Raw genomic sequence first — 12,405 nt, forward strand, 5'->3', positions numbered from 1 at the left:
ACATGGATTTCAGATTTTCATATAAATCCACAGTTTTGTTTCCCAAGTAACTAATGTTGATCCATTTGGTCATGTTTTCTGTATCGTTCTGAAGAATGACTTTCTGACTGTCCATGCCTAGCTTATAAGCTAGGGATGTGGGGAAACGAATGCATAAGGGAGTAAGATTTTTTCCATTAATTTGATACATCACTCGATCATAGGTCTCGTAATATACTAATTTCATAGAATTTTCTTCATCTGGATGACCAACGGTTTTCCATATTTTTCTCAATGATCTCTGTAGTCCTAGACTTATTTCCTCTGTTAAAGCCTTGGGGTGAACGTAAGGCCCGGGTCTGAAGTGAATTCGTCTAATTTCCATCTTGCCATCTAGATCAATGAGTGAAGGTCGTTTATTATGGGCCCAATCTATCAGTTCAGGACATTGACGTAATGGCATTGGGTCTAAGGTTTTCATTTTAAATCTGCCCGATTTAAAAACATTTAGGTCTTTGATATCTTTGTTATGGGGAGCAAAAGACTGAGGGATCAGGATGTCAAAATAAGCCTCCTTTTCTGTAATGTTTTTCAATGAATTGGGATACATCATTTCTGTTAAAGCCACTTCCCATTCTCCGTCGGTTAAATCTAGGGATTGTGGTAATATGGTTTTAAATTGAGCGGTCGTATTGCTAGAAAAAGAGGTCATAGACCCATCACTGGGTAAAGTCATGTAAAACCCACTGCTCTCGGCCATGTTCAATCTTAGACTGAGACCCTAGACCTTAAGACCTTTGTATTTATAACAACACTTTTTTTTTTTTTAAAAATTCAAAAAAATTTATTTCAAAAATTTACACATCTATTTCTTCTTCTTCTGATGATGATGATCGGTCCTCAATCACTCGAGTCAACAAATGTCCTTTCTTTTCCACCGAGTCTTTAATCTGGGAAAAGGGGATGCGACAATACAAGTACTCTGTAGGACAATAATGAGGTGGAAACGTCAGTCCTTTTTTCTCCATCTTGAAATAATATTTCAGACAATCTCCAATGTCCGAGTACCATGAACTTTCATTCTGAATGGTGTTGATGGGTGTCAGTCGATTCCTTTGAGTACAAGTAACCCATTTGAATTGCTGATAATGTTGGTTGATTTTCACCCTCACTCTAGATCCTGTTAGAGGATAGGGAATTTTCATTCTTTTTTCCAACCACACATTCTCCAGGTAATAGCCTGGATGATTTTCAAAGAAATCCATGATGGCTCTTATTTTAGTTTTCATCCACCCTCCTTGCATGTACATACACTGACTAATGGGACTCTCACAATACCAACGATACTGCATCTTTGAAACAAAAAACACGTCTGACTTGTTCAGTGTCCTTTTTCAAAATGATACAATGAGTGCAGGGTACTCCCAGCTCCGCTTTATATACCTATCTGTTGCATCATCTTTTTGATATCTATTGCATCATCTTTTTTATACCTGTTGCATCATCTTTTTATATCTATTGCATCATCTTTTTTATACCTGTTGCATCATCAAAAACAACACTAGAATTTTTTTTGGTTTTTTTCTTTTTATTTTTTTTATTCATAACAACAACAAGAACAAGAACATCATAATAACAAACATTCAAAACTTCTCTTCAGTTCTTTTTGTATGGGAAAAGGTCTCCTCATGTACAAATAGTCTGTTTCACAAGCACAGTCCATGATATCGTATCCTTTTACGATCACTTTCTTCCAAATAGTCTTTTATACAATCTCCAGCTTTTTTCATCCATTTCCCATGAATCCAAGTCTTCTCGGGTCCCTGTGTTCGGTGAGCCAAGACGTAATTGACTTTCCATTTGAATTCTCCATATTTAGGTGATCTGGGTCCTATTAAGAGCATCTGTTTGCTTCTTTGGCGGTGCGGTAACTTGAATCTCTTATACAGGTAGATTTCATTGAGACCTGTTTGTCCTGGATTCTTATCAAAGAAATCTTGAATACATGTCTCTTTGTTTTTCATCCATTCTCCTTTGTGACTAGTCCCTTCAGGTTCTACTATTTTCCAACGATACTCTGAGCTTAAAAAATCCATGATGTGTGCTCTGTCCCTCACTCAGATCAAAAATGATCCTCTTAGGCTTTAGGTGTCTCCTTTTTATAGGGTGTATCTATTTTTAGATTCCAGGGATTAACTGGGTGAATTCATCTTCTTGACCCTAGGGGTATGATGTATCATGGTAGGACTAGGCATGATGTAACCGACCGAAGAACTCACACAGACCATCCAATATTCTCGATTAGAATCGTGTAAAGCTAACATGACCACACTGGTGATGATGAGGGAAATACAAATGAATAATTGTGCAAAATACACAATTTCTTCTCGAGGAATATTCTCTCCACAACATTTCCAATGAGGTGTTATTTGATGAGATCCGTTTGGGGAATCCATGAATCGAAACTAGGGGAATATCCTTTCCACCGGACTTTGACTTCTTGAATGATTTTCTTCCCGACTCGTCGCTTTTTATACCCCAAGATTTCCTCTACTTCGTATACGTCGTCTTTTTTAATGATCTGTTGTAATTCTTTCTCGTAAAAAGTCCCTTCTAATTCCTCTTGGTTGTAATCTTGTACTCGATACACGTAAGGATACCGACCGGGGACTCGTTGAGCAATGGTAAATATTTCCGTGGTCCAGTTCGGTAAATATCCTTTTTCAAAAGTGCGTTTAGCTTTACTGATGCGCACTTTATCTCCTGTTTTAAACTTGGGGGGTTTTGGTTTAGGTGATGATTCTTCCCCATATAAAGTTTTCCAGACTTTTAACACATTCGAGGGCTTCACTTGAGCTGGGGTTCTTTGGATACTGCGATGATAGGTATGATTGTAAGCATACACTAAATCCGGTAAGATCTCTAAATACCGTCTGGTTTTATTCCGAGTGAAATATCGCCACATGCGTGCTTTGAGGGTTCTCTGAAATCGTTCCACGATACTGGCTTTGGTGTCCGTATTGCGAGTGGTAAAGAAATGAATGGATTTAAACGCCTGTAAGAATTCTCGATTGGTAAATTCTTTGCCTTGATCCGATTGAATGCGGACGGGACGTCGACCGTCTTGTCGGAAAATCTCTTGTAATCCTCGAATCATTTCTTTCCCCGTTTTCTGTTTTAAAGGCACCACCCATGCATATTTAGATAAGACGTCAATGGCACACAATAAAAAGGTATAACCGTCATTATGTTTCTTTAAACTGGACACATCCGCTAAATCTAATTGCCATTGTTCGTCTATATCCGTCACTCTGGTCTGTTGTCTCCGGAATTTTCGGTGAATGGGTTTATGTAAGGTATAGGTATCTTGCTCTTTTAACCATTCTCGTATGGTGTTCAAAGAAATCTTATGTCCCAGACTTTTGACCTGACGATACAAAGTCTGTATGCCTCCATACCCTCTCTTGGGATCGTAATAAATCTCTGTTAAAATGTCCCCCACTTCCTTCTTCTTCTTCTTCATTTCTTAGGCAAATGAAGCCAATTTTCCTCGATTTGTTCTAATTTCTTATTGGCTTCTTCTTCTTGGGCTTTTAATTGCTTTTGGGCTCGATAGGGACTATATTTAGGTGTGAATGTTTTTAACACCCTTGATCTTGCCTCTACAGGTCGACTAATAGGGGTCAAAAAAGAAGAGGAAGCATCCTGAAATCCGCTCTCTTCGTCGTCGTCGTCACTCAAAACCCCTTTAGGAGTACTGATTTTTCCTGGTTTCTGCATGGCTTTTATTAGGTCTCGATTTTGCAAGTAAACCATGGGAGTACGGGTCTCTTTTAAAGCTTGAGCAAATTCATCTAATCCTTTAAGCAGCGGACGATTTTTCAAGGATCTGGTTCTCATGTTTTCGGCCATTAAATCCACAATGTTAGAATCGGGTACTTTTTGACCTCGATAACTGATTTCTCCGTCTTTATTCCAAGTCAAGACGTTGGTTTTCTTTAAATGACTTAATAATAATAATTCAGCTTTCCTTTGCATGGGTTTATTCACACTTTGAATGATTTGTTGATCGATTTCGGGGTCTGGAGCTGCTGCTGCGGGGGCTGGGGCTGCTGGTGCTGCTGGGGCTAAGGGTGCAGGGGTTTTTTTGGTAGTCGTTGGCTCTCTCGCTTGTTGTAAATAATTCCTATACCGATGAAGTTCTTGACCGTATAAAGCCACTTTTTCTTCTGGGGTTAAATCTTCACGTCTGGTAATCTGGTCCAATTCTTGACCTATACTCAGAGTAGATTGAAATTCCGGAGGTTTGGGGAGTTTTCCTTTGAGTTCATTCAACAGAACTTCAGGTACTAACACCATTTTACGACTCATTTTAGGAGGTTCAAAAGTAAAGGAGCAGCTGCCGAGATTAAAAAAGGAAAAAAACCACCTTTCTGCTTGACTAATAAAGCTCTTCGTCTCTGGACAGATTGAGGTCGAATCAGTCTCCTTAAGATGTGTTTCTTAGGAGCTAGTTTTCGTTTCTGAGCCGAATTGAGAGGTAACACCCCTTTTAATAGGTTGTAGACGATCTCACAAATTTTCAAAATACAATCTCCAGAACAATGTTTTAAAATCCCCGTTTTTAAAGACGAGGAATAGTGAGGGTCTGATAACACTCTTAAAAGAGGGGCATGCGCTCTTAATCGCGTACAACATCCCTTTTTCTTCTTGGCCATCTTTGAAAACAATGAAGAGAAGTCTCTCGTGTCACTCCCTTTTATAGTGTCTCTCTTAAGGAGGGGCATATCCTCCGTGTTTGTCGCTCTCGTGTTTATCTCTCGCTTTCTCCCTGACATAAATTTTTCCACAATATCGTTATTTATATCTCAGGCCTTTAGGTAGTTGAGGGGTGGAGGCCGTCAAGGGTTGAAAACGTGTGATTTTAGGGACATGAATGGGAACTTTAATTCTAGGGGAAGAGGAGGAGGAGGGAATGCCCACATTCACTCGAGGAAACACTTCTAAATCGCTGGCTCTTTGACTGCCTATGGGTCCCATAGCACGATCCATTCTGAGTTCTGCTTGTTTCTTGAGCAACTCTCCTATGGTCTTTTGTCTTTGTTCCTTATAATACTGATTGATTTCGTTTTTCAGACTTTCGGGCATGGCTTTACGTTGAGCTAGAGTTTGAGGAGCAGATTTTCGCCTTTTCGCTGTTTTCTTGGGTGGGGCTTTTTTCTTCTTGGGAGGGGTTTTTCTCTTCTTCTTCTTTTTTCTGCTCTTTTGAGCTGCTCCTCCGACACGGACCATCCAATCCGGAAACACTCTTTGTTTCTTATTATCGACTCTTACCACTACACTCTTTAAACGACGAACCCGCCGTTTTTAAGGACTATTCCATTTGAATAAATGACGAATAATGACTCCACCTAGAAATCCAGCACCTCCGCGTTTTAAAATAGCTGTTTTTCTGTCTTGATCACTGGCCGATTGATCGGCTATGATTCTTAAATCTTGACGATGATTATTAATAAACTTTTGGGTCTGTTTATTGATAGGTAAGACCCCTTTTATTAAATTGCGAGCTCCCATGGCAAACCAATTCAATAAGGCTTTACGCCCTAATTCGATTAAATGGGCTCGCTTCGCGGGATCTCGTTCCCGCTGTAAACGTCGTAAGGTTCTCACTAATTTACTCTTGGCTGATGGAGCCATGATGAGATTGAAATGAACAATGATTCAGAAGAGTGTGAAACACTTTTATTTATACTCTTGACATTTCAAACATTCGACTTCTCAATCGGTATTGGTCTGGGGTCTGGGGACTCAAGTCCACGAGAAGATATCCGTGAGGTATCTGGGTGGCTTCTTGATAAGCAGACATCAAATGAGGTAAAGCTAGCTGACGACTCAACACACTGATCTGAGATTTGTCTCTGGGATTTTTGAACAAGACTAAATAATGAGCATTCAAACTAATGGTGCGATGAGAAGCGGCTCGATCAAATAAATTCTGAGTGATGTAAATCACACTGGTATTCCGATGATGCGCTTTACGGGTAAACCAATCCACAATAGATTCGATGGCTTTTCCTCCCATCATGTCATCAAAAATGAGTAAATGGGGCACACTCAAATTGGCTACTAATTTCTCGTCGTCTTCTGGAATATTTCGGATGAAAGATACTTTATCTTTTAAAGAAGTGTAAGCGGGTTGCCATTCCCGATAACACCAGACGATTTTTTCGGGCCTGGGGGTGATCCAGTCTAGATTGTTCACTAATGTCTTGACGAATTCTGTTTTGCCCGATTTCGAGGGTCCAGCAACCACCATGGTAAATTCGTGTTTCAATTGAAAAGAAGGGAGGGGTGTCTCCTCGGAATACATGTTGATCAATGAAGGAAAAGTTGGGTTCAGGGTCTTATTCATAGTTAACACAGAAATAGGCGTTTGGACTGTTGAATCTCGCCTCGACAGATGGGGCAAAACTGAAAGGAAGGAGCACACAAAGCACAGCAGCATACGTGTCCGCAAGGTAGAAAAACGATTTGTAATTCCTCGTCTAAACAAATGTGACATTTTCCTCGAGCCTGAACGTCTGGTTCTGGGTTCAGTAGAGGTTTGATCTCAGGTAAAGGTTTATATCCCTGCTGATCTCACAAGATGAAATTACACCATTCAGTCGAAGGAATGGTAACTGAATGCCCACTGAATGGTCACTGAAAAGATCCTTTCCAGTGACTTTTCCGTGATCATTCCGTTACCATTCAGTCGACTGAATGGCAGGTACATTTCAGTGACCTTTCAGTTATCATTCAATTGCATCTTTTTATTAAATAATCGGCTTATTTTTTAACTTAAAAATTACATTTTACTTTTTCCTGATTTAATAGCATTTAGTTCATATATTTTCGAAGAAAAAAATTAATGCAAGAAAAAAAAAAAGCATACCCACTGCCGGAATCGAACCCTGGTCCCCAACGTGAGAGTCCGTGACCTTATCAATTAAGCTACGGCATCTTATTGGTATTCCTTGAATTAAAATCAATCAATATTAAGAAATCGAAATGTTCACCTGTTGTATCGAGCAGTTGCGATGTGTATATATCTTGTATATATTTTGTATATTCTATGTTAATTGCGCGGATTTTGGGGACAGACTGATTGATTACACATCTCTTCTCGGGAATATGACAATTATCGGCGACGGGCACCTGATCGAATTAGAGATTTACAGAAATAAAAAATAGACAAACTCATACATTTTATTGAATTTTGCTTCGAGAATCGGATCATTGTTTTTTTTCACTTCAAGAATTTTTTTTGTTTTTGTTTTTTTTTTAATCTAACTGGAAAATTAAATATCTTTTTAAATTTTATGAGTCCATATTTTTTGAATTTTACGTGTTTTGTTGAATTGTTATCAATTTTTTAACATATAAATAAATAATTGTTAAAACATAATTTTAAAGTCTATAATCGCAATTTAAAGTTATACCAGGGAGTATACGACATATCTGATCTAAAACAAATACAAGATCAAGTGTAGATTTACAGGATATTTACTATATTTATACGTTCAAATCAAATTTTTCGCCGAATTTGACCTTATATACCCCCTCGTTTCTATGGTTAAATTGACTTTAAACTGTGTGTGATATTTAATTCCGAGCCAGAAATAAATCGGTTATTATTTTAAATCTTGGATATCTATGAAACGCGATTGATTTAAATTGTATAATTTAATTACAAGAGTCTTTTCAATATTTAAAGTATCAAAAGAAAAAGAAAGATCCTTCTTATTTTAGTTAGTCCGAACGTATATAAAATATGCCATATATGTCTTTTAACATTTGGTAAACACTTGAAATACAATTGAACATCTAAGTTTAACTATGATTACCAGTTTTATTTAGGTACATTTATTACGATAAGAAAACACAAACACAGTTTAGATAGGATAATAAATTTAGGCAAAATGTTTTTAAGGAAAAACTACTGATCAAAAATTAATAAGCCAGTGAAAAAAAAATCGCTGAATTGATACTAAAATGTGTACTATAGGATAACGGAAAGGTCACTGAAAGTCGACGGAAAGGTCACTGAAAGTTGACGGAAAGGTCACTGAAAGATAACTGAAATGTGTATGCTGAATGGTGGCTGAAAGGTATCTGAAATATGACTGAAAGGCAACTGAAAGGTCACTGAAATGTACCTGCCATTCAGTGGCTGAATGGCAACTGAAAAGTCACTGAAAGCCGCCTTTCAGTTTTAACTGAAAGGTCTCGTTTCTTCCTGTGTGATACTGTCCGTATCGAAATAAAGGACCCGATCTCCTAAAGGTTGTAAAGTCTCGTAGAGGTGTAAGCGGGCATGCGCGGTAGTAAAACAAGCCAGGACCACGTTTCCAAAGGGACATTCTTCGACGAATTCCTGTTTGTCTTGATAATTCACTAGCATCTTGTCTTCATTGGGGTTCTCTTTATTGACTAAGAGTTGCACGCCCTTGATGTCGAGCGTCGAATCTTGTAAGAGTTGTTGTAATTCCTCTTCTTCGTCCAAGTATCTGGTTTTGGGTAATAACAAGCGTTGAGCAAATTTTCCCCACAGACAATTTAAAAAGAGTTTAGCAATGGTTCTTCTCACTGGATTCTTCTCGATACTGAGAATGTCCATTCGGATGCCTGTTTTGTCGAAGACTTGATATATGTAATCTTGTTCTTGTTCTGAGGTCTTACAGTCGGGGGGAAACCCGGAGGCTTCCTGTTTGATCTTGAGGAAGGTATCGATGTAAGATCTGAATAAATCCTGACTGCTTTCTTTAAAATGCCATACTTCGTAGATTCGATCTAAGGTATATCCCATGTCTAGGGCTTTATGTAATTCGGTCGTCACCCAAGTACCCGTGAGACTACGTTCCCGGTCGGTGTGTGGACATCGATCTTGAGACGTAGAGTCCTGTCGTTCGGCACACGTGCGACATAAGGGAAATAATAACTTGCCTCCCGTCCGATAAGGTAATACGGGGTGATAGAGGTCTCGGGGAGGTAAGACCCGACAGTGAATGAGACCGAAATAATTTCTCACGTCCTGGAACTCGTCTGTGATGATCTCGGGATGCCCTACGGGAAATGGTCTGTGTTTCAACACGTAAGGGTATAGGGAACAGACGTCCACGTATCTCATGTCCCCTTCCTCACAATATAATCGGGTAGCATTGGTCCGACCTCCGTACAGGGCTTCTCGAGGTTTCAAAGGATCCGGAATGTCCAGGTCTCCTACAAATTGCTGTAAACTCTCATCTTTTTGCACTTGCTGATCGAAATCGTGCTCCCAGATACCACGGACGGTATACCCCATGTCTTCTAAATCGCCAGTCCTTCTGAGGGTTTCTTCGTGTAATTGCTGGTAAGTAAATTGGGTCCGATGAGGATGAGTTTCGGTCTGTAAACTGGGATAGCAGGTGGGGCATCCGTGCCAATAGCACCCGTAAAATTCGTAGACTGTGCGAGTCGCTTCCTGGTATCCGTCGACGGTATAATTTCCGATCTGGACTTCGCCTCCGTTTCTGGCATGTTGTATGTGACATCCAGTCTGTTGACTCATCCAGGTGAGCCACCGACAGGCTTTAGCAGAATATTGTCGTGCCGGTTGATACCCGAGGTTCGGAATGATGGCAATGGTGTCTTCAGGCATGAATTGTCGACGGTAGGCTAAATTAGCAGCATTGGCAAAAGTGATGGATTCCTGGAAAGGGTCCACATTGACCAAACTCTTGAGGGTGGCTCTAAACTTTGCACAGCATCGGCGTAAAATGTCGACGTCAGAGATACAATACCCTACAAACTCTTTCTGGAAATCAAACACTTTTCCCCTCTGTTGGTCGTACCATTCAAAAAAAGCTTTTCGTCCACTGGTAGACATTTCGTCCGGTTTGTAGAAAGCTGCCGGTGGATAAGGTCCTACGTAATTCTGGTTCTGTTCCGTATTAAAAAAGTGGGGGAAATAGCCTTTCTTCAATTCGTCGAATCCGAAAGCGGAGGGCATCTTGGCTAATGCAAACGGTAAGAAACTATACGAGTCGATGAATTTCAGTCCGCATATTTCCATGTACAAGATCTTACTGCCGTTCATGATGACGTTAGGTTTCAGGCAAGAGGAATGCACCAGGTGATTCAAAATGAACTGTCCGTCGTAGCCTTTGAAGTTATGGGCGATGATAATGGCCTCGTCGTGTACTAAAGTGGAATTCTTAGTACCTGTAGTGGGTTGTAATAACCAGTCCATGAACTTCTTTAAGGTGTCTGGTCCTTGAAATAGGTGCTGACGGGGTCCCATGTGTTGACAATGAGGACAGGGTTGGTCTATGGGTAAGTGACTGCAATGTTGACAGACGCGGTGTGCCACACACAGATTAGGGATGTGAATGCCGGTTTCCTGAGTGCATTCGAAATCGAAATAGATGTAAAACTCTAAGGTCCCTTTCCCCTTCTTCTTCTTGGGCTTCTGTTGTACGTAGCACTGATGATCGGTATCGACGATTTTCTTACAGATCTTACACTGTTTCTGTCCTCCGCACTTGTGATGAGGGAATAATTTCTTAGGTATCCAAGACTGACACTTCTCGCATTGTTCCATTAAATTGCAGACAGTAGTGGTGGTCTTCTTACTATGGGGTTTTAAATGATTTTCGTAGCAGGTCCTGTTCTTAAACATTCCATGGCATTCCTGGCATTTAATCTTGATCCCTTCATCGGGACAATTAGGGTGATGTCCTAAACAAAAGGTACAGCGATGAGGGCATTTGGAGCGATGTTCTGTGACAGTCCTGTACCCCACGTCGCAATGATCACAGTAATAGGGGTTCCCCGTTACTCCCGGCATGGATATGATGGCATCGTAATGATGGTCGTCTAACAATATGTTCAAACAAGTTCCATCTCCCCAGCCTTTGAAGATGCGCTCTAAGGTGAGTTTAGTCGAATTAGACTTGAACTGAAATAATTTCAGTCGATACTGGGGAGCTAACACCTGTTGTAATTTCGTCCACTCTGCATATCCACAAGCTTGAGTGATATCACACTCGGCCTGTTCCATGAGGGCTATGGCTTCTCGTTTCTGGTCATTGGCTCTTACATCTCCTTTCCGCATACGAAGCCATTGTTTTTCCCATTCGGGGTCTGGATGTTCGGGTTTTTGACTGTGTAATCGAGTCACGACGATGGCTCTAGCTAAACAAAATTTATCCCAGGGATTGACGATCCGAACGATGGCTCTTTTATTGTTCTTAAAAGTCTCCTTATTCACTTGTAGATGTTTGGTTTTCTGGCCACCACTTCCCTCGGGATACTTGACCCGAAACATATCAAATTCCATGCCCCCGTCGCCCAGTTTGAACTCCTTTCTGGATTGTTGCACACGTTCTATTTTGTCTAAAATGACGTCCTCGTTAAAATGTTTACATTGAGTAAACTCGTACCAAATCTCTGATTCCAGAGATTTGTGGCGTATGTTCAGGCGGAGGTAATCGTTAGGATTACACTGCATTTTCGATTTGAAAGTTTGTAACATGTGTCTGAATAATCGCCGAACGAATCCTCTGTTTTCTTCCTCTGGAAACTCCTTAAAAATCACAGTGTAAAAATCCTCTTGAGCTTTAATTTTTTTAGAGCGCACCCTTCCATTTACTGTGACTCGATAATACTGGGATATGGCCTTGGGTTTGGGTGGTGAATGAATAGGTAACTTTGACCCCTCATGCGCCCTAGTCCTTTGCTGTTGCTGTCGTTGTTTTTCTAGTTGAGCTCTTCTCTGTAATAGTATGGCATTTCTTTTCCGAAGCTTTAATTCTCGCTCTTTATTTTCATCAAGAATTTGATTTAATTCTCTTTCCCGTAATTGTCGTTGTCGTTGTCGTTGTAGTTGTTGTTGTCGTTGTTGTTCTAATTGAGCTCTTCTCTGTAATATTTTAGCATTTTTTTCCCGGAGCTTTAACTCTTGCTCTCTTTTCTCATAAAGAATTCGTTCTAATTCTCTTTCCCTTTTTTTCCATTCTAATAATCGCTGAGCATGTAACTGTTTTTCTCTAGTAGAATCCATGACCCCAATAGGAGCTGGATCTGACTGTAGAATGAGCCGAAAGTAGGAGAAAAGCCGTATTTATACAGTGGATGACGTCACAATGCATAGGTAAGCATATTTTTTGCACACCTTACAGATGATGCAACAGGTATAAAAAAGATGATGCAACAGGTATAAAAAGATGATGCAATAGATATAAAAAGATGATGCAACAAGTATAAAAAGATGATGCAACAGATATAAAAAGATGATGCAACAGGTTGTATGTACTGAATTGACCCGCCTATCCCCCACAGGGGCTGCACTCTCTTGACCCGCCTATCCCCCACAGGGGCTGCACTCCCTTGACCCACCTATCCCCT

At 40.2% G+C, this 12,405-nt stretch overlaps 1 protein-coding gene across 1 annotated transcript; it reads right to left on the reverse strand.

Annotated features, from left to right (window-relative positions):
- Positions 1-2,404: 2,404 nt before the first annotated feature.
- LOC134273152 (uncharacterized) lies at positions 2,405-3,502 on the reverse strand. Its single transcript, XM_062755326.1, has one exon. It carries the CDS (start codon positions 3,500-3,502, stop codon positions 2,405-2,407), a length of 1,098 nt encoding a protein of 365 aa, XP_062611310.1.
- Between the last annotated feature and the right edge of the window lie 8,903 nt (positions 3,503-12,405).

The sequence above is a fragment of the Saccostrea cucullata genome, unplaced genomic scaffold (genome assembly GCF_032062105.1).
Source record: "Saccostrea cucullata isolate Sc308-1 unplaced genomic scaffold, CSIRO_AGI_Scuc_v1 ctg15227, whole genome shotgun sequence".
NCBI lineage: Eukaryota > Metazoa > Mollusca > Bivalvia > Ostreida > Ostreidae > Saccostrea > Saccostrea cuccullata.